The sequence below is a fragment of the Pelobates fuscus genome, chromosome 1 (assembly GCF_036172605.1).
Source record: "Pelobates fuscus isolate aPelFus1 chromosome 1, aPelFus1.pri, whole genome shotgun sequence".
Taxonomy (NCBI): Eukaryota; Metazoa; Chordata; class Amphibia; order Anura; family Pelobatidae; genus Pelobates; species Pelobates fuscus.
The window spans coordinates 236100253-236127788 of record NC_086317.1 but is presented as its reverse complement, the minus strand read 5'-3'; the positions used below and the strand labels follow the sequence as shown (position 1 = coordinate 236127788).

At 43.0% G+C, this 27536-nt stretch overlaps 1 protein-coding gene across 1 annotated transcript in view; it reads left to right on the top strand.

The window, feature by feature from the left end:
• The window catches only part of LOC134611973 (uncharacterized), a 184616-nt gene that overhangs the window by 79290 nt on the left and 77790 nt on the right, over positions 1-27536 (top strand). The window contains exons 11-14 of the mRNA XM_063456379.1: positions 226-257; positions 3659-3738; positions 3881-4052; positions 24783-24890. Of these exons, the coding sequence (XP_063312449.1) occupies positions 226-257; positions 3659-3738; positions 3881-4052; positions 24783-24890 (392 nt within the window). The remainder of the gene's footprint in view (positions 1-225; positions 258-3658; positions 3739-3880; positions 4053-24782; positions 24891-27536) is intronic.

The window sequence follows — 27536 nt, the reverse complement described above, 5'->3', positions numbered from 1 at the left end:
CTTTCTTTGTTGTAAAAAAAATGGTAAATGACAATATATGTACTAACATATACATCCAACTGTGCTGTGTTGACGGCACTAATGTTTTGTTGTATAAAAATTGGAGTTATTAGTAGAGGTAATTACATTTGAAATTCCACTAGGATTATTGCTTATTGCAGTGCGCATTGCAACAGACAAAAATAAATTATTAAAACAAACTAATTAGTATTTTTTTATGTGCAGGCAACTTCCCGATCAGTCTCCATGGCTCCAAGGTATTTACTGTCTGATGCAAGTTCTGAAACATATTGTCCCTTTTTATTTTCAATTCTAGAACATTATATTTACCTATATGCAATTTGCACTTTACATGTTTTGCTCTCTTTACCTCAATTGGTAGGACCTGTTTTCATATCTTGTACTGCATGGAGAATGACAACATCTGTACATCATGATCATGCCCTGTAATCATGGGCGTAGGAACCCAACAAAAATCTGGGAAGGATAGCATTTTTACTTGCCGGGTATATTCTTATTCCGTAAACTAGGAGTTGTTTATCCCATTGTACAGCGCTACTGAATTTGCAGACGCTATATAAATGATTAAATAATAACATTAAAGGGTCACTACAGGGAAGGGGTTTTACTTACCCGGATACAGCGCCGGGATGCTCCTGATTAGAACCACCCCTACCCCTCCCATGAATATTAGAACCACCCCTACCCTTCCCATGAATATTAGAACCACCCCTACCCCTTCCATGCACAAAAGAACCCCACCTACCCCTTCCACGCATATTAACCCCCTACCCCTTCCATGCATATTAGTACCCCTCTAACCCCTTCCATGCATATTAGTACCCCCTAACCCCTTCCATGCATATTAGAACCCACCCTACCTCTTCCATTCATATTAGCACTCCCCTAACCCCTTCAAATAATTTTTCTACCTCCCCCCTCCTCCCATCCATATTAGTAGCCCCCTAAACCCTTCCAATTATTATTCGACCTGGCCCTCTCCCCCTATCCTTATTAGTAGCCCCCCTAACCCTTTCCAATAATTTTTCTGCCATGTTAACTAACGCCAGTGCTGGAGTGCCGCCGTGTTTACATTAAAAGGCCTGCAGGGACAGGCTATTGACACCAGAACCACTACATTAAGCTGCAGTGGTTCTGGGGACTATAGTGTTTCTTTAATGTGAGGTAAATTAGAGATTAGTGCCACGAATAATATGCTAGATTGCCTACTTACAACCAGATGAGGATGATGATGGGCTCTAGCTGCAGTCTGGCTCCACTGGTCTGGTGTAGAACAGGCTCTCTGTAGGCTGTTTGTAACTATGGTCACAAAAATCAATGTTCTGGGAGAACGGGAAGCAGCTCCATTTTTTGGGGGGCCCTTTACACAGCTCAAGGTCTGGGTCCCACCTTCATGTTCCACCAATGAGTTTGTTCACAGGGGGTGGAGTGTGTAGGGGATGTCCTGATATGTGTGTAAGGAATGCATTGTGTGAATCTGTGTTTGTATGTGTAAGGGCTGCAAGGTGTGTTTCTGTCTATGTACGGGATGCAGTGTGTGCGTCTGTAAGGGGTGCATTGAGTGTGTGTGTAAGGAATGCATTGTGTGTTTCTGTGTGTGTAAGGGTTGCATGATTGTGTGTGTGTGTGTGATGGATGTCAATCTCTCTCCTTCCCTTGTCACTCTCTTTCTCCCCCTCCCTCCCTCCCTTGTCACTTTCTTTCTTCCCCTCCCTCCCTTGTCACTTTCTTTCTCCCCCTCCCTCCCTTGTCACTTTCTTTCTCCACCTCCCTCCCTTGTCACTTTCTTTCTCCCCCTCCCTCCCTCCCTTGTCACTCTTTCTCCCCCTCCCTCCCTCCCTTGTCACTCTTTCTTCCTCTCCCTCCCTCCCTTGTCACTCTTTCTCCCCCTCCCTCCCTCCCTTGTCACTCTTTCTCCCCCTCCCTCTCTCCCTTGTCACTCTTTCTCCCCCTCCCTCTCTCCCTTGTCACTCTTTCTCCCCATCCCTCTCTCCCTTGTCACTCTTTCTCCCCCTTCCTTGTCACTTTCTTACTCCCCCTCCCTCCCTTGTCACTTTCTTACTCCCCCTCCCTCCCTTGTCACTCTCTTTCTCCCCCTCCGCCCCCCCTTGTCACTCTCTTTCTCCCCCTCCCTCCCTTGTCACTCTCTTTCTCCCTCCCTTGTCACTCTCTTTCTCCCCCTCCCTCCCTCCCTTGTCACTCTCTTTTTTCTCCCCCTCCCTCCCTTTTCATTCTCTTCCTCCCCCCTCCCCTACCTCTGTTGTAGCGTGGCCGAGCTCTGTATGGTCCGTGGGTACAGGGAGATTTTATTTCCTGTACCCGGCCGGACTAAAAGAAAGTGCACACTCAGTGTGCACTTCCTGTTAGTCCGGCCGGGTACAGGAGACAGATGCTCCCTGTACCCGCGGACCATAAAGGGCTCGGCCACGCTACAGTGAGGGAGTGACAGGAGGGAGCGCTGAGCTGTCAGCCCCTCTCCTCATGCTGCGCCCGGGCGGTGCGCCCTCATGGACGCACCAGCCCGGCAAAGCTGCAGCCGCCTGAGGCTCTCTGCAGAGCGGCTGCAGCATGAGGGGGGCCTGCGGAGCTGGGGGGGATTTCCCTATAACCTGTACCCCCAGCATGATTTGCTGGGGGGGATGCGTTCCCCCCATCCCCCCTGGTTCCTACGCCCATGCCTGTAATGCATGGATTAAATGCCACTATGTAGTGTAGAGTCATTATACTCATAGCAAATTACAACATACATGTACAGGTCTGCCTAAGATTACTGGTCGTTATGCTTTTGGATGGCATATGTATGTAGCAGTCCTCTCCCAAGCTGAAATAATGCTGTCAGTTGCAAATAGAACCTGCTGTCTGGAAGTTTAACTCCCACTGATCTTTAGCTGTCTTAAAATTAAAAGAACCCAAACACTAACCCTAGTCCTAATCCTAACACTAACCACAACCCTGAAAAATGATGTAAAACAATGACAAAAAAAAAATGTAAAGCAGTAACTTTCAGAATTGACTTAAATAAAGCACCATAACCACTATAGCCCACTGTATTGCCTCGGTGATGATCCAGGTTAATTTGTCAAACCGCTTTAGAATGATGTGAGTCCCCCTTGTGCCCTCTCTGCATACATTGTACGTGCTAAGCTCAATTACTACATAACTGCGTTCATTGGCTGAGAACACTCATCTCATACCCATAGTCAATGACGTGGCACTCAGCGCTAAGCTCAACAGACCTTACTAGATTCTTCTGCTGGAGAATCCCATAAGTAAGGGACGTGGGAGCCCAGGGAATCCATGTAAGTTGTCAAACTGTTCTAAAATGGTTTGACAAATTTAATTGTGGCACTCCTGACAGTGGGCTGTAGTGGTTATGGTGCTTGGTATGTTACATTAGTACATTAGTGTGATGTTTTTAGCACTTATTGATGTCAATTTAATATACAGAAGATATATATATATATATATATATATATATATTTTTTTTTTTTTTTTTTTTTTTTTTTATTTCTTTCAAATTAAAAGCTTTTCTAAATGTAACTTTAGGTTGATTAGGTCAACTTTGGCGTTAGCAAGTATCCCTATATACATACACAAATTGCACCAACATATATCATGTCTCTTTTTGAATATATAGAAAAGATCTGCTCACTGGGAGTGAAGGACATTTTAATGAAGTTAGTTTTACCACTGCAGAAGGCTGATACATCTTCAAATGTAAGTGTATATTATAGTTCTTTGTACTGTGAACTATTTAAAAAAAAAAAAAAAAAATAGCTTTTTTGGAATTTTAAAAACTTGCTTATTTTGTCTTATGTATTCATGAATATTTGATTTAATAATGTTTTTGTTTTTGAAGGTATGGTTGAAGTCTTTTGACCACAATACCGTGGAGGTGACCGTTTCTTTGTTCTATGGTGATGTCTTGTTAATTTCCAAGACCAGCTCTATGAAACCTATTCTGACAGAAAAACTCAAGCTAAATGAAGGGAGCAAAAATGAATTAATATCTTTCACAATAAAGCTTAATGGTAAGAATTTTAGACTTAGCCTTTACGTGATGTATACTAAATTAGAAAAAAAGGCTGATACATGATATATTTGTGGTTACAAAAGTTAAGAATTTGTTATTGTCTTTGGTCCAATTTGTACTCTTTCTGATCCCCTAATTTGTGGTCGTAATATGCCCTTTACTCAGCATCTTGAATCTGGCCCTCCCCAGCCTTGCAGATATCCTAAATCAGTGGACCTTCAGCCATTCTTCCCTGATCTCCAATTTTCATTTTTTTTGTTTTTTTCAATCATTGCATCATTTCCTTTCTACCAACCTCCATAAGACATCGCCAACCAAACCTATTCTATGAGGTCGGCACAAATTCAACACAGGCCCAACCGTTATACCCTAAAATTATTTGCATACATTATGTTTGGTCTCCCTAAGCTCCACATTGCACCATTACAATATGTAAGCAATGCTATTCCAGCCTTTTTTTTGCCTTATGGCTCCTACTCTATAACATTGTATATGTCATATGTGTATATAGTAAATATATGTGATGCGACCGTAAAAACAGTGATGTTATATGATATGAACAGTGGCTATCAGAAGGGAATTTACTTATTACAGGTTGACTATATTTCCCCAGTGTTGATGTTCACAGATTGATGTTCATACCATATCTTTGGTTCCATATTGTGCTTTTGCATAAAACAAAAACTATACCAACAGGACACAAAAATCACATAAAAATTGACAATGAAATATTAATGAGATACTGCCATTTAAAACTACAACACTTCTTTTTTTTTTTTTTTACTAAGTATAATTAAAAAAAAAGACAAAATAAGTGGAGTAGCACAAAAAAGTGTCAAGTGCCATGAATCCAAATAGATACATTTATTATAGATACATGAAAACATAAAAACTGAAACACTCACAAATAAAAATCAACAGTTTAAAATGATCAAGCAATTAAAGGACCACTATAGTGCCAGGAAGAAATACTAGTTTTTCTGGCTCTATAGGGTCCTTGGGTCCCCCTCCCGTCGGACTCTAGGGTAAGGAAGGGGTTAAATTCCTACCTTTTTCCAGCGCCACGCTCCCTCGGCGCGGGGGAATCTCCTCCTTCTTCTGCCGTCATCGGCTGAATGCGCATGCGCTGCAAGAGCCGCGCGTGCATTCAGTGAGTCCATAGGAGAGCATTTCTCAATGCTTTCCTAGGGACGCTGGTGTCTTCTCACTGTGAAAATCACAGTGAGAAGCGCGGAAGCGCCTCTAGCGGCTGTCAATAAGACAGCCACTAGAGGCTGGATTAACCCATTTGTAAACATAGCAGTTTCTCTGAAACTGCTATGTTTACAGCAGGCAGGGTTAATCCTAGATGGACCTGACACCCAGACCACTTCATGGAGCTGAAGTGGCATGGGTGCCTATAGTGGTCCTTTAAACTAATATGGATCCTAAGGATAAGCACAAAGGTGATGTAAAAAAAGTTCCAATTAGATTAATAATCCCAATTAGATGTGTAGATATATAAGTAGATAAAAGTCATGGCCCCATCGTATAACAAGGTGAGTAATAATAAGCCAGTATCTCTTTTAGGATATCTATAGTCACTGAATAATATTAAGAACTTGCCAGATTAATAACTTGGCAATTAAATCTAGACTTGCTTAGATCACAGATGGAATGCTACTTTGAAACCAATAGGCCTAATGAAACCTCACATGCTAACAACTGGTGCTCTTTTAAAGCTACAATGAGAGGTAATTTAATAAGTTTAGAAGCACACTTAAATAGAAACAAAAGTATGGACTTAATCCCTCTCTACAATAATTTGGCTGAACAAGTGAAAAAAAACAAGACGTATCCCTCTAGAGCTAATTCAGAGGGGATCAAGGTGATTAAAGACCAAATCAATCACATTAATATAGAAAAGAATGCAAGAATCCTGGCAAAGCTAAAGCTTAAAGAATACAGTACAGGGAACAGAGCTGATAAACTATTAACCAAGAAACTTAGAGACAAAAGGGTATCAAGTAAAATAACAAAGATAAATATGAAAGATAAGATTCATATTACCCCTACGTCCATAGGGCAATGCTTCAATGCATATTATAGTAACTTATACTCCCTCTTAACAAAAGAAAAAGACATAGACAAATACCTAGAGGACATGGATCTTCCAATAACATCAGATCCTCAAAGAACATCCCTTAACACTCAGATTACGACCCAAGAGGTTGAGGAGGCCATTAGAAAATTGATGAATAATAAAACCCCAGGTCCTGACGGATTCTCAAATATATTCTATAAGACCTTTGTACCAGATAGAGTCTCTTCTGATAACACTAGATGTATTATTGATATTATAGACCTGGCTAATAGAACAGAAAAAAATCTTGCTATAATAACGGTGGACGCTGAGAAAGCGTTTGATAGAGTGGATTGGGTTTTTATGAGCAAAGCCTTGAAAAAATTTGGAATCCAAGGTTGGATACACCGAGCTATAATGTCTCTATACACTGCGTGCAGAATTATTAGGCAAATGAGTATTTTGACCACATCATCCTCTTTATGCATGTTGTCTTACTCCAAGCTGTATAGGCTCGAAAGCCTACTACCAATTAAGCATATTAGGTGATGTGCATCTCTGTAATGAGAAGGGGTGTGGTCTAATGACATCAACACCCTATATCAGGTGTGCATAATTATTAGGCAACCTCCTTTCCTTTGGCAAAATGGGTCAAAAGAAGGACTTGACAGGCTCAGAAAAGTTAAAAATAGTGAGATATCTTGCAGAGGGATGCAGCACTCTTAAAATTGCAAAGCTTCTGAAGCGTGATCATCGAACAATCAAGCGTTTCATTCAAAATAGTCAACAGGGTCGCAAGAAGCGTGTGGAGAAACCAAGGCGCAAAATAACTGCCCATGAACTGAGAAAAGTCAAGCGTGCAGCTGCCAAGATGTCACTTGCCACCAGTCTGGCCATATTTCAGAGCTGCAACATCACTAGAGTGCCCGAAAGCACAAGGTGTGCAATACTCAGAGACATGGTCAAGGTAAGAAAGGCTGAAAGACGACCACCACTGAACAAGACACACAAGCTGAAACGTCAAGACTGGGCCAAGAAATATCTCAAGACTGATTTTTCTAAGGTTTTATGGACTGATGAAATGAGAGTGAGTCTTGATGGGCCAGATGGATGGAGTGGTAAAGGGCAGAGAGCTCCAGTCTGACTCAGACGCCAGCAAGGTGGAGGTGGAGTACTGGTTTGGGCTGGTATCATCAAAGATGAGCTTGTGGGGCCTTTTCGGGTTGAGGATGGAGTCAAGCTCAACTCCCAGTTTCTGGAAGACACCTTCATCAAGCAGTGGTACAGGAAGAAGTCTGCATCCTTCAAGAAAAACATGATTTTCATGCAGGACAATGCTCCATCACACGCGTCCAAGTACTCCACAGCGTGGCTGGCAAGAAAGGGTATAAAAGAAGAAAATCTAATGACATGGCCTCCTTGTTCACCTGATCTGAACCCCATTGAGAACCTGTGGTCCATCATCAAATGTGAGATTTACAAGGAGGGAAAACAGTACACCTCTCTGAACAGTGTCTGGGAGGCTGTGGTTGCTGCTGCACGCAATGTTGATGGTGAACAGATCAAAACACTGACAGAATCCATGGATGGCAGGCTTTTGAGTGTCCTTGCAAAGAAAGGTGGCTATATTGGTCACTGATTTGTTTTTGTTATGTTTTCGAATGTCAGAAATGTATATTTGTGAATGTTGAGATGTTATATTGGTTTCACTGGTAAAAATAAATAATTGAAATGGGTATATATTTGTTTTTTGTTAAGTTGCCTAATAATTATGCACAGTAATAGTCACCTGCACACACAGATATTCCCCTAAAATAGCTATAACTAAAAACAAACTAAAAACTACTTCCAAAAATATTCAGCTTTGATATTAATGAGTTTTTTGGGTTCATTGAGAACATGGTTGTTGTTCAATAATAAAATTAATCCTCAAAAATACAACTTGCCTAATAATTCTGCACTCCCTGTACAGTGGTCCTTCTGCGAGGACAGTGGGCTCTAATATCTGCGCTGACTGGTTCAACTTGTATAATGGAATGAGACAAGGCTGCCCACTATCCCCTATTCTTTATATAATTACCATGGAAATTTTGGCCAATAAAATAAGATCTAATAAACATATAAGTGGGATAACTATTAAACAAAGAGAATGGAAACTGAAACTCTATGCAGATGACCTAATTTTGACCTTGACCGATCCTATTAATTCTATCAGGACCTTTATGGAGATAGTGAAGGAATATAGCAAAATTTCAAATCATAAACTAAACGAAGACAAAACTATTATACTAGATATTAATTTAAATATAGCCACCAGGACCCATCTACAAGACTCTTACAACTTCAAATGGGCTAAAAATAATATCCCATACTTAGGGATAATGTTGACAAGAGATCTTACAGATTTAATGCAGACTAATTTCTTGAGTAATTTTAGAGACATGACTAAAGCCCTAAATAGATGGAAAAAAAAATAGAAATCTCTTGGTGGGGTAGAATGAACTTAATAAAGGCATATCTTTTCCCTAAATGGGCATATATGTTCCGAATGCTTCCCATAAAGATACCTAGATCATGGCTTGAACTGGTTCAAAATTCGGTCACCAATTTCATATGGAAAAATAAGAGACCCAGACTAAACAAGTTACTCCTGGCACAAAAAATTAAAGAAGGAGGCCTGGGCTTCCCGACCATGAATGATATATATCTGGCAAACGGGTTTTTCCATGTTTATCGAACCCAGTTGGAAAGTGTTAAGAACGAGGGGTGGTATATTCTAGAAAGAGAGATCTGCCAGGTCCGTGATCCAAGTTCTTTGCTATGGTATAGCTCTGTTGATCCCAAAGTATGATCTATAAGACCATTAAATACATGTATAGACTCAGTATTAGAAATTTGGCATATTATAAAAAGGAAGTGCAATTTGGAAATCAAAATTCCCATAACTCTTAAAATTGAATTAGGTCCATATTATGTAACAGACCTGAATTTAAAGTGCTGGGTTACGAATGGTATTGTCCAGACAGATCAGTTGTTTGTAAATGATAAAATTAAACCTTTTCCACAATTGAAGCAGGAATTTAAGCTGCCTAATAAAGAACTATTTACATACTTGAGATTAAAAAACTTCTTAAATCAAAAGATTGACCATAATTTACAAGCTGGGGCTAAGATGATATGTCTATTATTAAACAACAAAAGAGTAAATAGAGTATCTGCTTTAGCAATGAAAGCTATTCTAAAACTTGACGCACCTCCTGTTATTACCTCCGTGCAAAAATGGGAGAAAGAATTAATAGGGAAGATTGGTGTACGATTATATCCAAAACAGCCAAAAATATTCATTGCTTGAATTTACTGGAAACATTATATAAAGTAATAAACAGATGGTATTTTGTCCCCACCAGATTAGCTAATATGTACAGCTCGACTTCACCCTTATGTTGGAGATGTAAGCGACAAGTGGGCTCTTACATACATATTTGGTGGGACTGTGAGAATGTAAGAAACTTTTGGCAGGAAACTTTTGTTATTATTGAAAAATTGATCTTTAAGCCTATACCCAAATGTCCAGAAAATGCTCTTCTCCATTTAAATATTGATTCTTTATCTCAGAAAGATTCTACTGTCTATATCCATTTTATGATAGCTGTAAAATACTAGGAATTGGAAAAACTCACTACCCTTTTCTGTAGATAAACTCCTATCTCAAGTTAAGTACCAACTGGGGATGGAATCCCAACTAGATAAGTTTCATGGCAAAGACTCGAAAGCCAAAGACTATAGCACCTTTTGGAGAGAAAAGCTATAAAATGATAGCGGTAATTAGGTTTGTCCCTGAGTGACAGAATACTCAGGTCACACTTGCTGAATAAAGGGTGGACAACTGGTATAGGATCCTGGTGTGACTTTGAGACTCTGTGATGAATTAGCAGATCTCCCTCTGCCCTCCATTCGGCATGCAAGTTGATGTAATGTATGTATATGTATTTATTGTACTTTTTTCGACTAAATCTTAAAGACTATGTTTTATGTAATCAAGCACAATTAATGTCCTTGTTTTGTAATGGAAAAAAAGAAACCAACTATAATAATAATAAAAATTATATAAAAAAAAAAAGAACTTGCCAGATGAATATCAGCTAACTTTTCATCGTATGTGGCTGTAATGAAATTGGACTCTACTAGAAATAAATAATATTAAGCAGGCAGCCTGCTGAAACACCTACTCATTAATTTAAGTTACAATTGCTCCAGTATTTCTTGAGGTGGATATTGCTAGTCTTCAGGTTTCCACGGTGTTGTGGTGGCGCTGCGTCCGTGGGCCACCAGCCTTCAGCCTGAGGCCTTCGTAGGCGCTCGTGCCCTTGAGCCATTGATCCCTTCAGCAGGATCGAGGGCCCTGGGTTTCTGATCCCATTCTTCCCCCAGGGTGTATGGCAGGCTGCAGAGGGGTTCCTCTTTGTGAGCGCCCAGCCCAGAAGAAGGGTGAGCGGTCTCGTGGGCAGCGTCGTCCTCGTGAGTAGTGCCTGGAGTGTCTCCGGGCTTGGGTCCTTCTTTACAGTGTGGGCCATCATATGTTTGCCGCCTTGTGTTCCATGCCAGGTGGAATCTGTAAACAGCCTTAGACTCTGCAGGTCGGACCCCGCACACATGGCCTCCGCCATCTTGGCTCTGAGTTTGCATGGTGGTCCAGTAATGCCTCAGAGTGTACGCTTGGAACTAGGACCGGGATAACACCCCCGGTCCGGAGGGGGGGGAACAGGACGGGGACCGCCGTTGTGCCTTGTGCATGACGGGCTCCGTGGGGCAGGATAGTGAAGCGGCGGCCGTCCGCTCCACTCACCGCCAGGCCGGATCCCGCTGGTTGCTGCAGGTAATCCTCCTCCGGGGGACTTGAGCTCCGGGAGCAAGCCTCTCCCCGGCTCTGGTAGCCCCTCTGCGTTGCAGGTCGCAGTGCTAGGTCGTCTGGGTCCGAGAAAGCCACAATTTATAGCGTGGATGGGGCATGTTATGCAGGAGCTGCTCTCCCCTGCGACCGCTCGGCTCGGCGGCCCGGCCCCGCCCCCGCTCCAGTATTTCTATTATATAGCAATCAGGTAACTGAGAGTAAGTATGTAAACTTGAATCATACAACACCTTAGTAGAACATCCGTAATGCAAGCAGAAAAGGAGAACAGCCGGCAATGCACTGTAGTTAAACAGCCAAAAAGTGATCCACCCGCAGGAGAAGTGAAGCTGAATTGAACAGGCGGTCAGTTGCAGCAGAACAGTGCCAATGTAGAAACTCACAATAAAAGTCAGGAAATGCTGGCTAACAAAATGCTCTTGTCAAACCAATAGATTCCTTCTCTAGGAATGTATTGACTAAAATTCTGGCCTCCCTATCAAAATCAGACACATGGGTACAATTACTCCTCAGGCGCAAACATTGCCCATTTTTTATAGATTTTTTCGGGATGATGAGCACTATCATAGTTTAAGTACCCATTAACCTCAACATCTTTTTGAACGGTGCTAGTGACTATCTGAGATTTAACACAATTGAGTAAAAGGTACAGAAACTCAATAGTATTGGCCCTTTCCCAAATTCTGAGTAAAATAAAGACCAAAATTATTAGAATTGATCCAGGAAAGAATATTTGTTTACTACTGTCCCACACAATTAAGATGTCGTCAAAGAAGCAGTTGTAACGGAACCGCTGGCACCCCGACCGGGTACCCTCCCGGTCTGACGGGAGGGTACCCGGTCGCTGACGGATGCTCCTAGTGCTTTCCGAGGTCTCCAAGCACTCCGCCTGACACCATAACCACTGCAGACCCCACCAACCGCTGCAGCTTGGTTGGGGTCTCGCCACGCTACCCACTCTGGACCCAAGACCAGGGTCTAGCTTCCAGTAGATGGACCTCTCCGAATTCCAGAGAGCAGGAACAGGAACAAGCTCTTAGCAGAGCTCAGCGATTATACCCTGGGGTGTATAGTGATTATAGCAATCCCCAGAGTGTAGTTCTCCAATCCCCCAAACATGAGCCGAAACTTCATGAAGGTACAAGATGATCTGAGGTGCTAGCACACCCAGTCTGCTTTTATTTCCATCTTACACATATAAGACCGCCCACAGGGGAGGGGTAAAATAGCCAATAGCATAACGGTTGCAACCCACAGGTTCCCTCCCCTCAGATAACCAGTTAACATAATTATTACAGCCAGGAAAACTACAGTTTTTATACATGTGCTATAACTTTAACATCCAATCTTCATATTCTTCATAATCTACATATTTAGAATCAGCACACTTTAAACATAAACCCTTCCAAAAATCAGACAAATCCCTCCAGTGGATCAAAAGTTAGGTGCACAATTAAGCACAATTTCCTGCCCAAAACAGTTCCATAGATTTGGGCTGTGCGGTCGGTCAATTTCATGCAGAAAAACGACTAAGTCCCATTCGAACGGTCTCTGAAGCTGAAAAACGAAGTGTAGGAGAAGGTAAGGGTCAGCGGTGTTCGGTAAAATGTGTAGCCGATTTCAGTTCCATGGATTTGGCTACACACACCGCTGACCTCGTTCGAAGGAACAAAGATGGCCACCGCCACGTGTTCGTTTGTCGAATGGCGGCCACTTCGACTACTTCGGCTGCATCCGAAGTGCCAATTTAAAGCTGCAGAATTGTTCCATATTATTTAAAGGGACAGTCTTATAAAATCCAATCTGCTAAAAGAGTCTTTAACAGGTAATACCTTCCAGGGGCCATAGTCTTAAAGGGTATTGTTACCCAAAGTCTCAATATGTCCCCAGACAGTTCTTAAAGGGCCAGCAGCAGTACAATAAACTACCATTCACTGTGCTTAAAGGGCCAGCAGTCGCACAATAAAATACAATATGCTCAAATGTTGCACCTGAAGGGCCAAATCTCCCAGGGACCATAGTCAACAGGTAAGAGGCTGGCAATCAGGCTCCTCCAAAAGCCAGGGGTAAAGGGCAGCTTGTCACCAATAAACCCAGTGACAAAAGGCATTTCGTCACAACAGTGATAGAAGACTAGATTGTGCCTCCAAGGATTATTTTGCCAGATATTAAAATCATCAACATAACCCATAGAGAGATTAGCATCCATAGGGAAAGCATTAGATTGGCTGAAATTGGCATGGAGGCGGGATGTGGGGGGGGGGGGGGGGGGTAGGGGACAAACACTATTTTGGCCGAGCAGCACCTCCTCATAGAGATGCATTGAATAATGCATCTATATGAGGAAAATTCAGCATGGAGATGCTGAACGGCAGACCTCCAGTTGCAATCTGAGGAGTGGCCATTGGAGGTGTTCCTACGGGCACTGTAAACATGGCCTTTTCTCTCAAAAGGCGATGTTTGCATGAAAATGCCTGCAGGGAATGATTATACTCACAAGAACAACTACATTAAGCTGTAGTTGTTTTGGTGACTATGGTGTCCCTTTCAACAACCTAAGGAACTTGATAAGTAGAGGAAAAAACATAATGTTTAATTTCAGTGGCATTTGTGGCAGAAAACGGGAAAAAGTTTGTGATAGCTTTGAATTCTTATCACATTGAAAACACACACTCAACTATGACCAAAAGTCTAAAACCTGTTATTGATGAAATACTGGAATTGGGTTGTGATCAAAGCCTTTATGACATTAATCTATTACAACCTCTGATATACATGATGCACTCATACAACACTATCTTTAATATAAAATATATTATTAATAATTCAATTATAAAGCAGCAACGTTTATTACAGAATAGGACAACCACAAGTTTGTAATCATATGATTTAAAATATAGGACCAGATCATGAGTGAAATAGATACTGACACCTTGTCTGACCTATAAACAGGCTGATGATGATATGGAACGTCTCTGACATTAAAATGAAATGGTTTCCAAGCTTTCAGCTTTATGGCAATCAGAATCAGCATGAACAATCAGGATAAGTATGAATCCATTAGACTAAATTTACATGCATAAGCAGCTATTTTCTTCTCTGCCTTAAGGAAATTCATTTCTTTATTTATATTGTTAGAGGTTAAAGGAAGGGAGCAGGACTTAAACCATTTGCTCGAAAGAAATTCATTAAGCTCTGAAAACTATAATACCACAGTCTGTAGTGAGCAGTTTTAGGGAACAATTTAGCTTTTGCGGTTTATTCTTTTAGATTTCTGAATATCCTTGTCTCTCATTATTATTATTATTATTATTATTATTAGATTATATTGTAAATAGAGAACCCAGAATACCATGAATTACTTTTACTTGTTTAACAAATAGAAATAAAATTACCCTTAACTTGTTTGATTATAATTCTGAGTTGAGCACTCATGTATAGTACATTGTGCATTTGTATGCCTCTCTGATAGGCTTCTATGGAAAAAAAAGATATGTACTTATGAAGTTTATTGTATTTAAAGGGTTACTCCAACCACCATGACCACTTATGCTTTTTGAAATGGTTATGGTGGTAGGAGTCTTGATGTGCAGTGTGATTGGGGGCTATTTGCACCCACAGCACAGAACATTTGCTACCATGACGCCAGGAGGGGGCGTGGAAAGCTGTGCAGGGAGCTTTACCCTGGTGATGGATTCCAAATAAGTAATTCATAAAGTGAGAGTTCATAAAGTAAGAACTAATTTCCCATAGACCGCAATGTAATAAGCATAGGTTCCGTTCCTGACCAATACATTTTACCATAGAAAACCTAAATTATTAAGTACAAATACAAAATGTAGCATAACAAATACAATTATGTTGTCCACCCTCATTTGGTACTTGTTGAAGGCTGCACCTGTTTCTGGTTTGTTTGAGACAGGGAGTCTTTCTGTAGACAAGCTGTGATGGTGGTTTTCTTCCAACACATTCTTTTCGTTGTAAATTTCCTTATACCAGGCATAGGCATTTCTTAGATCTCTAGCAACTTTGGTACTTCTTTCAAAGTTAGAATCTTGTGACTCAAAAATATTAATTGCCTTTTCTATGTGTTGAAATGCTTCCTCAAGGCCTTTAAAAGTGAAAGAATGAACAGGAGTTTCAGGTGCAGTAACATCTTCTACCTCTTCAACTTCTTCTTATTCTTCCATATCTAAGAGGTCTTCATTTGTAAGTTCTTCCTTGTGCGCTTCAAGAAGGTCACTTACGTCAGTTGCAGAGACATTCAGATCCAATCATTTGGCAAGAGTAACAATTGCTTCTGTGTTCTGCTGTACAATTTCTTCTGGTTCTTCAAACCTTTCAACATTAGTACCAAACAACTGAGGGCAGAGCTTTTTCCAAACGCCTTTCATGGTTGTCTCAGACATTTTGTTCCAGGCATATGCTGTAATTGTTAATGCATCTAAAATATTAAAGGATTTTCTCCAAAAATCTTTAAGACTTGGACCTGTCTCATTATCTGTTGCTTTAATCAACATTTCAAATGTCTGCCAAAGGTACAGTGCTTTAAATGTGGAGATAACACCTTGGTCCATTGGTTACAAAATGGAAGTTGTATTTGGTGGCAAGTAGTGATGCCGCAAACATAACATTTTCCGTTCGTAAATGGCGAACGCGAGCTTCTGCAAATGTTCGCGAACGGGCGAACCGCCATAGACTTCAATAGGCAGGCGAATTTTAAAACCCACAGGGACTCGTTCTGGCCACAATAGTGATGGAAAAGCTGTTTCAAGGGGACTAACACCTGGACTGTGGCATGCCGGAGGGGGATCCATGGCAAAACTCCCATGGAAAATTACACAGTTGATGCAGAGTCTGGTTTTAATCCATAAAGGGCATAAATCACCTAACATTCCTAAATTGTTTGGAATAACGTGCTTTAAAACATCAGGTATGATGTCGTATCGATCAGGTAGTGTAAGGGTTACGCCCGCTTCACAGTGACAGACCAAACTCCCCGTTTAACGCACCGCAAACAGTCCATTTGCACAACCGCAAACTCCCCATTTGCACAAGGTTGGATACCAAGCTAGCCATGTCCCGTTCCTTGTCCTCACTGATGTCACCCAGCCACGTACAACACCAAGGGTCCCCAAAAGGTGACAACAAGCCCCCTGTATTTTTTTTTAAATGTACACTACTGTTACACCAGATAGGAGTTGCACTGGTGTGACACTGTGCCCTGGCAGGCCCTGAAACACACACGTGTGAAGGAAACTGACTGCTATTATTTCACAGTAAAATTTCTAGGTTTTTTTTTTAATGTACACTACTGTTACACCAGATATGAGTTGCACTGGTGTGATACTGTGCCCTGGCAGGCCCTGAAACGCACACGTGTGAAGGAAACTGTTACAAATTGCTATTTGTAACTGGCCCTTTAAATGGAAAATTGCCCTGCTTCCCTGGATTGTGGAGAAGCCTATTTGCCAGCCTCCTTCCTCATGACTATGGCCCCTGGAAGATTGTGCCCCTGAAAACGTATGAACTTTTATTGGGTGTGTATGGCCCTTTAAGAACCGTCTGGGGACATCTTGTAACTGTGGTGAACAATGCCCCTTTAAGACTATGTCCCCAGACCTGTAAAATAACTTGTTCCTGGCTTTCTCCCTCTTGGTTCAGTAAATGGGGCTTACTGAACAAAGTACCACACAGGTGGACCACCCAGAAGTTAAAGTGTGCAGGCAATTTACCTCCCAGGCTGTGAGGTTACTGCAGTTTAATTGCCGACCGCTGGGTGGCCGCCATTCGACAGTCGAACACGTGGCGGTGGCCATCTTTGTTCATGCGAACGCGGTCAGCGGTGTATGCTAAAGATTCTGTGGAACTAAAATCAGATGCGCAAATACACGAACACCGCTGACCCTTACCTTCTCCCATACGGAACTTTCAGCTCCAGAGACTAAGTCCCGTTCGAAGATGGGTCGGTCATAAAGGACTTCCACTTAACTTTTGATCCGCTGGAGGGATTTGCATGATTTTTGGAAGTGTTTATGTTTGATGTATGCTGAGTCTAAATTTTTAAAAGTAACTTTTATGGAGATTGAATGTATGGTTTTAAAGTTACAGTGTATGTGTGAAAACTGTATTTTTACTGTCTGTAATAATTATGTTAACTGCTTATCTGAGGGGAGGGGATGTGTGGGTTGTACTGTTATTTGATTGGTTATTTTATGCCTCCCCCTGGGTATGTTCTGTATGTGCACAACCGTAATAAAAACCAGGCTGGGTGTTCCAGCACTTCAGACCTCTGCTGACCCTCTAACTTGCAGCCTTGACTCATGTTTGTAGGGAACAGCTATAATCATCTTGTAAGAGCTCTTGTTCCTGATCCTGCTTCGCTCTACAGAAGGAAGAGGTTCATCTACTGGAACCTGGAGCCTAGTCGTAGGTCCAGGGCACAGAGCAGACGGCGAGATACCAGCCCAGCAGCGGTGGTTCGTGGAGTCTGCAGTACTTATGGTGGCTACGCAGTAGTTATGGTGTCAACGGTGCTGATGGTCCTTTGGTGAGTGCTAGGAGCATCCTTTCTACGGTCCAACTTCCAGCCAGCCTGGAGGCAACCGTAACAGAAACTGACTGCTATTATATTACAGTCAAAAAAGCTTTTTGTTTTTTTTAAATGCAAGCTATTGTGACACCAGATATGAATGGTGGCACTGGGCAAGTGGGCACAGTATACGCTGTGAGCCTGACACACACGCTGGCAGGCAGGCAACTGCAATTAGATTACACAGAAAAAAAATAAAAATAAAGCAGACTGATATTCTAGCCCTAAGGGCTTTTTTTGGGTGTTGTCCTTACAGCAGAGAACAGATGAGTCCTTCAGGACTGTAGTGGACACTGAATACACTAGCCTAGCTATCGATTTCCCTATTAAATCAGCAGCAGCTACACTGTCCCTCCTCTCACTAAGAATGCAGCTTCCGGGGGGCAGGGCCTAGCTGTCATGGAGGAAAGACGCACTTCGTGTGAGCTCCCTCAATGTCTCACTTTAAGCAGTTATCAACAAGCGAATTTCACCCCAGAAGGGGATGACCCAGCAATGTTGCTCCTACCTGACCGACCCGACATGCTTAATAGCGGTCAGCAACTCGACAGAGTCTTACTTACCTCAGCGTGGCAAGTGTGGCCTGGTGCTCACCGGGCGGGAGAGGAGGCCGATCTCCCGATCCTGGGATGCCCAGGAGCAGCTACTTCCCACCCCCTCGGACCGGTGGGGCTTATCCCGGTCCACCCCTGAGAGGCTGTCTGGAGCTAATGGACGCACAGAGCACAGCCGCCCAGGCTGACATACTCATCTGCGACTCTCCCAATATGGCGGCAGCCGCGTGTCCTCCTGGTACCAGCAAAGTATGGCAGGATATTGAGTCTAAGCTGGACAGACTCTTTAATCAATTTTGTAAGCAAATAACAAGCAGGAAGCCCCAACAAGCTCCACCACAGCCCCAACAAGCTCCACCACAGCTAAGCAAAGCAGTCCCCATTAAAATCCACCAACGCAAAAGGCGTCGAAGACGGGACCGGAGGCACAAACAGAAATGCAGAGCCTGCCCCACGTCAAGCACTCGCCTCCACCTTAAGCCACCAGAATCCCGCACCGGACGTGAAGCACCACCGGGACAGATCCGACCACCCGACAAAACAAGCTTCCACCACCTCAAGCCGCGAACCCGGCACTCAGCCAGAGACTTGCCTTTGTTGTTCCAGATATCAGGGACTCCCAGGGTCTGCACCTGGCGCCCAGAAGGGATCGGATGAGCACAAGCAGTAAACAGCAGCCTGCCAAGCATGTCCCACTATAGCCGATCCTCCATACCATGCCTTTGATCACATGAACTGCTCTCTGCACATTAACTAATCGTAAAGTAGCAAGCGTTTAAACATGTCATTATTTCACCTCCTAAAGAGTTTATTGTCGTAGTTCCTTACATGCCTTTACCTTAACCGTTCATGTATTATGTTATTCACTAGTCTCATCTCATGGGGCGACTCACACTTGATTTATAACTAGTGGTGGAGCTGCTAATATAAATACACAGTTGATAACGTGCAAGCTACACCCTAAACATGACAGCCATCTTTCACAACAATGTACTGCTATATATTCATACCCTCAGTGCAACTAGCCATGATATACGCACGTATACGCACATATACGCACAATTTATATTGCCATAATACAGACAATGGGGCTGTGTAGGAGGGGGGCTGGCAGGAAGCTCTTATCTACCTCTCCTGCAGCTCCTGTAAGCTCCCTTTTCCTCCTCGCCGGTCCGGTCAGCTCCCCTGTCAGCTGCAAGTCCCAGTGTAAGTCTCGCGGCCGCGCTATGACCCCGTGGCTCTCGTGAGACTTACACTGGGACTTGCAGAGGGAGCTGACCGGACTGGCACGGAGGAGAAGGGAGCTGACAGGAGCTGCAGGAGAGGTAAGTAAATGCTCTCTGCCAGCCCCCCTCCACTGAACTGCCAATGCCACTGGACCACCAGGGAGTGAGAGACCCCCTCCCTGCCATGTATCAAGCAGGGAGGGGGGACGAAAATAAATAATAATGAAATAAATAAAATAATAATATTAAAAATAATAATAATTAAATAAGAAAATAATAATATAACAAAAAATTTTTTTATATTAAAATAATAATTAAAAAATAATATTAATAAAAATGCCCACCTCCCACCAAGGCTCTGCAACACATACACATACACAAACACACACTGCCCTCATACAAACACACTGCATACATACACACAATGCATTCATTATATACACACACTGTAAATAAATATTAAATTAATAAAAAAATTTTAGGATCTAATTTTATTTAGAAATTTACCAGTAGCTGCTGCATTTCCCACCGTAGTCTTATACTCGAGTCAATAAGTTTTCCCAGTTTTTTGGAGTAAAATTACAGGCCTCGGCTTATATTCGGGTCGGCTTATACTCTAGTATATACGGTAAGTTGTAATGGAGGGGTGATTGCATCCATAGCTAAATGTAGGAATAATTGTGTTAGTGACTAAACTGGAGACATCGAAGGAAATAGTTACATGTAGCACATTAAAAAACAAAAACAAAATTCAGTACAAAACAAATTTCAGACTCACAAACCCTGCCAGTAGCTCGCTCTTGTATTCTTTTTTTTTTTCCAATTTGTGTTTTATTGGTTTTGCATATACAGGTATACAATGGTATCAATAACTGGTAATGACAACAAAGCCCCGGGACCAGATGGCTTCGACGGCTCCTACTATAAAATCCTTAGAGACACGCTGATCCCAAGACTAGTGAAGGTGTACGCGGAATGGATGGACGGAGGATAACAGAAGCGGTGAAGCGGTGAACTACAGGCCCATTTCATTGATAAACTTTGACGTAAAAGTGTTTGCAAAAATCCTGGCAACGCGGCTAAACCCCCTCCTGGGGACACTGGTCCATTCGGATCAGGTCGGCTTCGTACCATCACGGCAACTGTACGAAAACACCAGGAGGGGAGCGGATGTCATATGGTGGGCGGTGAGGACTTGGACTCCTTCTCTGATTCTATCCTTGGACGCAGAGAAGGCGTTCGACAGGGTCCAGTGGCACTACCTCTTCTCACTTCTTGAGCATCTACACATGCCGGAAGCATTCATTAAAGGAATAAAAGCCCTATACACAGAACTCAGGGCGCAAACCACTGTGCCGGGAGCAGCTCCGACCCCATTTAGGCACAATAACGGCACTAGACAGGGATGCCCCCTTTCCCCCCTGCTGTTCGTCCTAACGCTAGAGCCACTCCTGCATAGCATAAGGGAGGACAGGAACATAACATGCATACGAGCAGGGGGGGAGGAATACAAAGTTTTTGCGTATGCCGACGATGTCATGGTCACACTCACTAACCCCCAAAGATCCCTACCCCAACTCCTGTCCCTCCTAGAGGAATACGGACATATCTCAGGCTATAAAATCAACTTAGAAAAATCGGTGGCCACGGCCGAGATCACCAGTATAAAAGCCACCCATTCCCTCAAATTCACACAAAACCGACATTAAATATCTAGGTATCAAACTGACCGCGGACCCAGAGAAACTGTATAATGCGAATTACACACCCAATATCCAAGCACTCTGCCGGGAAATTAGAAACACAGAAAAATCATTCCACAAAATCTGGCAACCCTGGGAAGACTATGCTAATGAATAAACTCCCCAAACGAGACAGAGGTCCCGGAGGGGGCCTCGATCCGCCGTGCGCCCCGACAAACAGCACCCCCCCACCCACCTTCCTCCATACCCCCCCCCCCCCACCTCCCCTCCTCCAAACAGATCGGAGGAGGTAAATGACAGAGAAAAACTGCCCATAAACTCCTCAGTGCCACAAGCACGCCATAAAATAAGATTCTAAAAGGTGGCAGATAAAAAGGTAGTACTAAACCAAGACGCTGGCACGGCGACCAATAAGAGAAGCACTACGACCACCCCAAATCACGACCCTGCTCCAGGACCTAAACACGATAATCCCCAGGGCCAGAAGAAAGAACTTGAAAGGGCACTAAAGTCCTTGACTGGACTGATGTCCTGGATAGGGCGGGAAGATAATATAAGCTACTGTCAGGAACAGACTTACACGACCTTAGCGACCAATAACGTATGAGTCCAATTCAAACGCAGCAGCGGACATAAAAGGCAAACAAAAGCACAATACAACAAACTGCTCTTTGCAGAAACACTGACCGCCTCAACAAATGTGAGTTTGTTTTGTATAGTCTTGGTTTGTATTGCGTAGTTTTGTTTTGTTATATTTTATATTTTATACGTGGACACGATATGCCCAGCAAAATTGAAAAAGTGACACTGAGCGGCAAACCAAGAATATTATTTAACCTGTAAAACCATTTCTCTTCTGTAACATGCAATGTAAAATTTATTCACAACCGGCCCCTGCGTGAGCCAATGTATACTGCAATGCCGTACTCTGTGTCTAAACAAAAATAAAGAATAAAAAAAATAACTGGTAATGAAATTAGAATATGTAATATTGTTAACGTGCGCTGAGCCGAATAACATAACATTAAGTGCTAGGCAATACAATATGGCATAACGATTTGAGCCAAGATTATGGTAGACATTGTGGCAATTAAATGTATGCAAACATTGGTGATAACTCGGGTAAGTGTTTCTCGTTGGGTTGAAGAGCTGTTCTGGGAATTCAAGTATTGGGTACAGCACGTTCATCTGTATCATGGGTAGACCTCTACAGTAATATTCATCAGACACTTTATCATGGTCTTGTTCTCGGGAATGCTTGTGGCTTAGGCTAAGTTTTTAAAGTGCCTTCTTTTGGGTCTCCCCTAGCTGCGATGTCATGCCTTGGGGCAGGTGCTACGGCAGGGTCTGTGTCCGACAGCTTCAGTTTTTCCCATAGTGTCTCTGGGTCTTGGTCTGATATGAGGAAGATGGTATTATCTCCTTGTGGGACCATTAAGACTCCATCTGTGCCCCATCTGTACTGGACCGATCAGTCTCTCAATATTTTTGCAACCGGTGCCAACTTGCACTTTTCCATGAGGGCCGCAAAGTGTATGTCTCCGTACAGTGTTCACTACATTTTCCCCAAACTTGACACTTCCCATTGCCCTAGATTGGGGCATGATCAGTTATGTCTCTGGTCACCACTATGACATCTTTTGGCACGTCAGCTGGGGCTGTGGCAGCATTTCGGATCCAGAATGCGGATTTCCGCATGGTTGGGTCCTCTCCCCCTTTTGAAGCCCATGAATATAAACCGTTTCTTGGTGTAGGGTAGTAAGGCTTCCACACTGACCTCTTCTGGGACATGGAGGCCATAGTTCTTTGCATCCTTTGGACTTGTTGTGTTAGCAAGTCATCCTGTGCTCTCTATCTGTCCTCTGCTTTTTTGACCTTCTGGGTTACGATGCCCAACTCCCTTTGGGTGTCTTGGAGGTCTGCTTTCCAAACTTTGCAGAGGTCTAGTAGCAGCCTCTTGATATCCCCTTTTTTCGAGGGTGTCTGGTCTTCCTCAGACTCGTATTCCTGGTCCACCTCACTGTGGTGGGAAGAAGCGGGAGAGTCCAACTCCTCTTGTGTTGCAATCAGACTCGCTTCAAGTGCCATCTTAGGTATGTCTTGCGGTATTGGCCTTGTAAAAAAGAGTCTGATATTGGGAAATTTTGGGCTCTCCGGCACCCAAAATCTTTTGTTTTTGCGGCCCATACTGTAATCTGGTGGGGGCAATGTTTTGGTGCTCGTCCGGAGTGAATCGCTAGTGCAAAGCAGACTTAATTTCTCTATTTGGACGGAGCTCCACAGGGACACTTCCGTTCAGTCTCGTTGGCAGCCACGCCTCTTGTATTCTTGTTGACCTTTCAGGTAGATATAGAGAGATATTATTATCAGTAACCTAAAAGTGAATAGTGATGTCAGCATATGAAAGATTTATTTAGGATAAAAAGCAATGCATAGTACACAAGAGCTAGAAGATGATTAAAACTGCTTTGTGTTGTCTAAAGCAAAGATATAACCCTAAGGGAGCCCATGAAATAAAAAAAAAACAAGTATATCATTAGCCATATACAAAGAAACAAGTCCTGCCCTCAAACTCCCATCACTCCTGGGCGGCAGCAATGACCACATTGCTGATGTGTACTATGGTCATTGCGGCCGCCCAGGAGTAGTGGGAGTTTGAGCGCAGGTCTTATTTTAGTGTATTTGTATTCGCTTTTGTATCACACAGCCAGGTTACAATGCTGCTGCCCATCCCATGCGTTCCCTATTAAGGGTTAATAAGTAAGTAGGGATGTATATAAAAAATACCCCTTTCTGTCTCAGAGATTTTTGCCAGAAGCTCAAGGAAGCAAGGCAAATGGTTAGAGTTAGGACTCACCTAAGAGGGGAGTGAGCATATCCTCTCATGGCCATTGGAGGTAACTAAAGGCCTCCATTTGTTTAAAGATACATAGGGATGTGGAAAGAGCGCAGGTAACTTTTTTTTTCTTTGGTTTTTACTGTATGTATTTTAGCTGATGTGTACTATGGTCATTGCTGCCGCCCAGAAGTGATGGGAGTTTGAGTGCAGGACTTGTTTCTTTGTATTTGTATTCACTTTTGTATCACACAGCTAGGTTACAATGCTGCTGCCCATCCCATGTGTTCCCTATTAAGGGTTAATAAGCATGTAGGGATGTATATAAAAAATACCCCTCAGTGATCCTACCTATGTAGCGTGGCCGGGCGGCGCAGACGGCAGTACAGGAACTTCTGTTTCCTGTACCCGGCCGCCGGCGGACTGAAGGGATTAGTACTTCCTGTCATTCCGCTGGCAGCCGGATACAGGAAACAGAAGTTCCTGTCCCGTGGTCCGCGCCGCCCGGCCACGCTACATTGAGTGACCGGCAGGAGGAAGCGCTAAATCTAGGGCCCCCTAAATCTAAGTCGCCCATAGGACGCGCCGGCCCTGATACTCAATGCCAGGATTATTGTAGTAGAATCCAACCCTTTGCTTCAGTTTAAACTCTATTCACTTACAAAAACGCTGTATCCAAAAAAAGGTGTTTTGACTTTTCATTTTAAAATACTAGTGAAATAATAGTAGATAGAAAGACAGATAACCAGCACTACCATGCATAATAATATATTAATTGCTATCCTTGTTATACTCATATAAAAAATAAAACTTATTACTAATTTTTACATTTTGTGATTTTTATAGATGTGTTTGAATTTGATTTCATGGATCGATTTGAATATGTGAATGACACAAAATCTGGAGAAAAGCCATTTTTGCTATTGAAAGCGGTGTACAGCGATGGGATAAGAGGTGTGTTTTTTATTACATCTAAGAAAAAAACATTATTATTATTATTTAGAAAGCGCCAACAAATTCTGCAGCTCAGTACAGTAGCTGGCCTAACAGACAAGATGACTTGGATGCACAATAACAGAGGGTGTTGAGGGCTCCACTCAAATGATCTTACATTTTAGAGGGAGTGGGGTAAAATGGCACAAGAGGTAAGAGTAGATTTTTGGCATTTCATGTATGGAAAAAAGTAGATTACTAGAATAGTTTACAATGATGGTTTAGTTTTTTGGATGATACAGTTGCAGTAGAGGAAACAGGGTGGGTTACCGAAGTGCGGGTAAGGAAAGTTATTAATAGTTTTATTGATATGGTTATCCTAGAGAATCAAGTTTTTAATGTTCTTCTGAATGAATTGAGACTGGGTGAGAGTCTAACAGAGCAAGGAAGGGAGTTCCATAGGAACTGCGCACCCGTAGGGAACTCTAGAAAGTGGATATCAGAGGTGCGAGTATGAACAGAGGATAAACGTAGATCTTTGGCAGAACGGATGCAACATACTTGTGTATTAGTGAGAATAGTTAGGTAGCATTATGTAGAGATTTGTAAGTAAGCACCAGAATTTTAAATTAAATCTTCTTTGTAAGCCAGTGTAAGGACTGTCTAAAGGGGGAGGCATTGGAGGTGCAGGCGGACAGGAAGCCGCCACATTCCGTCAGGGGTCTGGTCAGGAAGGATGCTGACTAGTGCAGAAATCTCTATAGGGTGTAATCCAGAATGCAAAGAAACTTATATACACACAAATCAAGGCAAAAAAGAGGTTTAATGATATTTACAAGGAAGATAGTAAAATGAAATACAAGCACAAATAACTAAATGTAAGAGAAGGGCCTCTGAATACAGGGAAGCAAGGGCCTCTGGATACAGGGAAGCAGCTAGCTCAGGGATACAGGGAAGCACCCAGCTTAGGAACATAGGGTAGCAGCCAGCTCGGGAACACAAGGAGAGAGAGACAACTCAAGAACTCAGGATAGACAGCCAGCTAAGGAACACAGGATAGGCAGCTAGCACAGGAACTCAGGGTAGGCAGGCAGCTAGAACAGGAACTCAGGACAAAAGGACCAGACCAAAAACATTAATATTAATGAACTGGCAGACTAGAATGAATGCGACTCAACTTAATACCCATTCACATTTCGAAGGCACAACTTACACCTTTACAACACGCCATAGGCAATTTTATATGGCAAAATAAAGGCCATAGGATCTCCAGACATAGTCTATTTAGACCTAGAACGAGGGGAGGCGTTGGGCTGCCAAATTTACATTATTATTACGCGGCACAACTGGCACAAGTAGCAATGTGGCATTCGCAACTGGGGGTACGGAGATGGGTAGATATAGAGTCACTTATGGTGGGAGCAGACCTCCCTCACCTCCTTATATGGGTGCCGAAGGACAAGAGACCCATGATAAGGGCCACGTGCCCGGCAATAATCAACTCCATAACCATTTGGGACGCAACCAAGCAAAAGTATAGCTTGGCTTCCTTACCGTCCCCTCTGATGCCATATCTCCGCAACCGGGCATTCCCATCAGGGATGTCGGCTCGAGACTTCCGAAACTTAGAACGCATAGGCTTCCAAAGGATATGCCAGCTATTTCAATGCTCAGACGTAATCCCCTTTGACACCTTAAGACAACGAGGGCATCTTACCCCCTCAGATTTTTTTTAGATACCTACAAATAAAAGACTTTGTCAAAGCACCACAAATACGGTCGGCGGCCCAAACCAAGATGACGTTCTTTGAATGTGTGTGTATATGGGAAACCATGCCTTCTGTACTCATAATGCTGTTGTACGCCCACCTCTGTTCAGAGACCATGGACTGGGGAGGGCTGGCTTATACAGAACAGTGGGAAAGGGACCTGGGGGAGGAATTGGAAGGCATAGAGTGGCAGGAGATTTGGGAGGCCAACCATTCCTCCTCCATCTGTGTGTCCCTTCAGGAGCAAGCAGTTAAAACGATGCTCCACTGGTACACTACTCCAGTCAAACTGTACAGATGAAACAGACCACAACAGATGTGTGTTGGAGGGGGTGCGGACACAAGGGAACATACATTCATATGTGGTGGGAGTGCCCACAAATAGTACGCTTTTGGATGCAGATTAGAGACCTGTTGAGCCAGATTTTCACTAGATACCCGCATTAGACCCTTGGCTATATTTACTCAGCAGATCAACAGAAGGGTGGTCAAGACACGAACAACGAATTATGCATAAAATTACTTTGGCAGCTTGGAGAGCGGTCGAACAGAGCACCCCCTCGATAACAGGGGTCATTAAAAGAATTAAAGAGGTTAATTTAATTGATGATCTGACAGCCAGGGTTAAGGGCACTGAGAAAACCTTCCAGAAAATCTGGAAACCATGGGAAAGCAGCCCATTGAGTAACTAGCAGGGCTTTGAAGCTGCCCTCCCCCCCCTCCCCTCTTCCCCCCCTCGTTATTCTCCTCTTTTCTTATCTCATCTTTTCTGTCATCTATTTTTCTTTACAACATCCCCTCATTCCCAAAGGGATACTCAGGGCGAAATCCAGCCAGGAAATAGGAATAGCATTGTGCAACGAATCAAACACGCCTGCAGTGGGCACCCCTGTGCCGG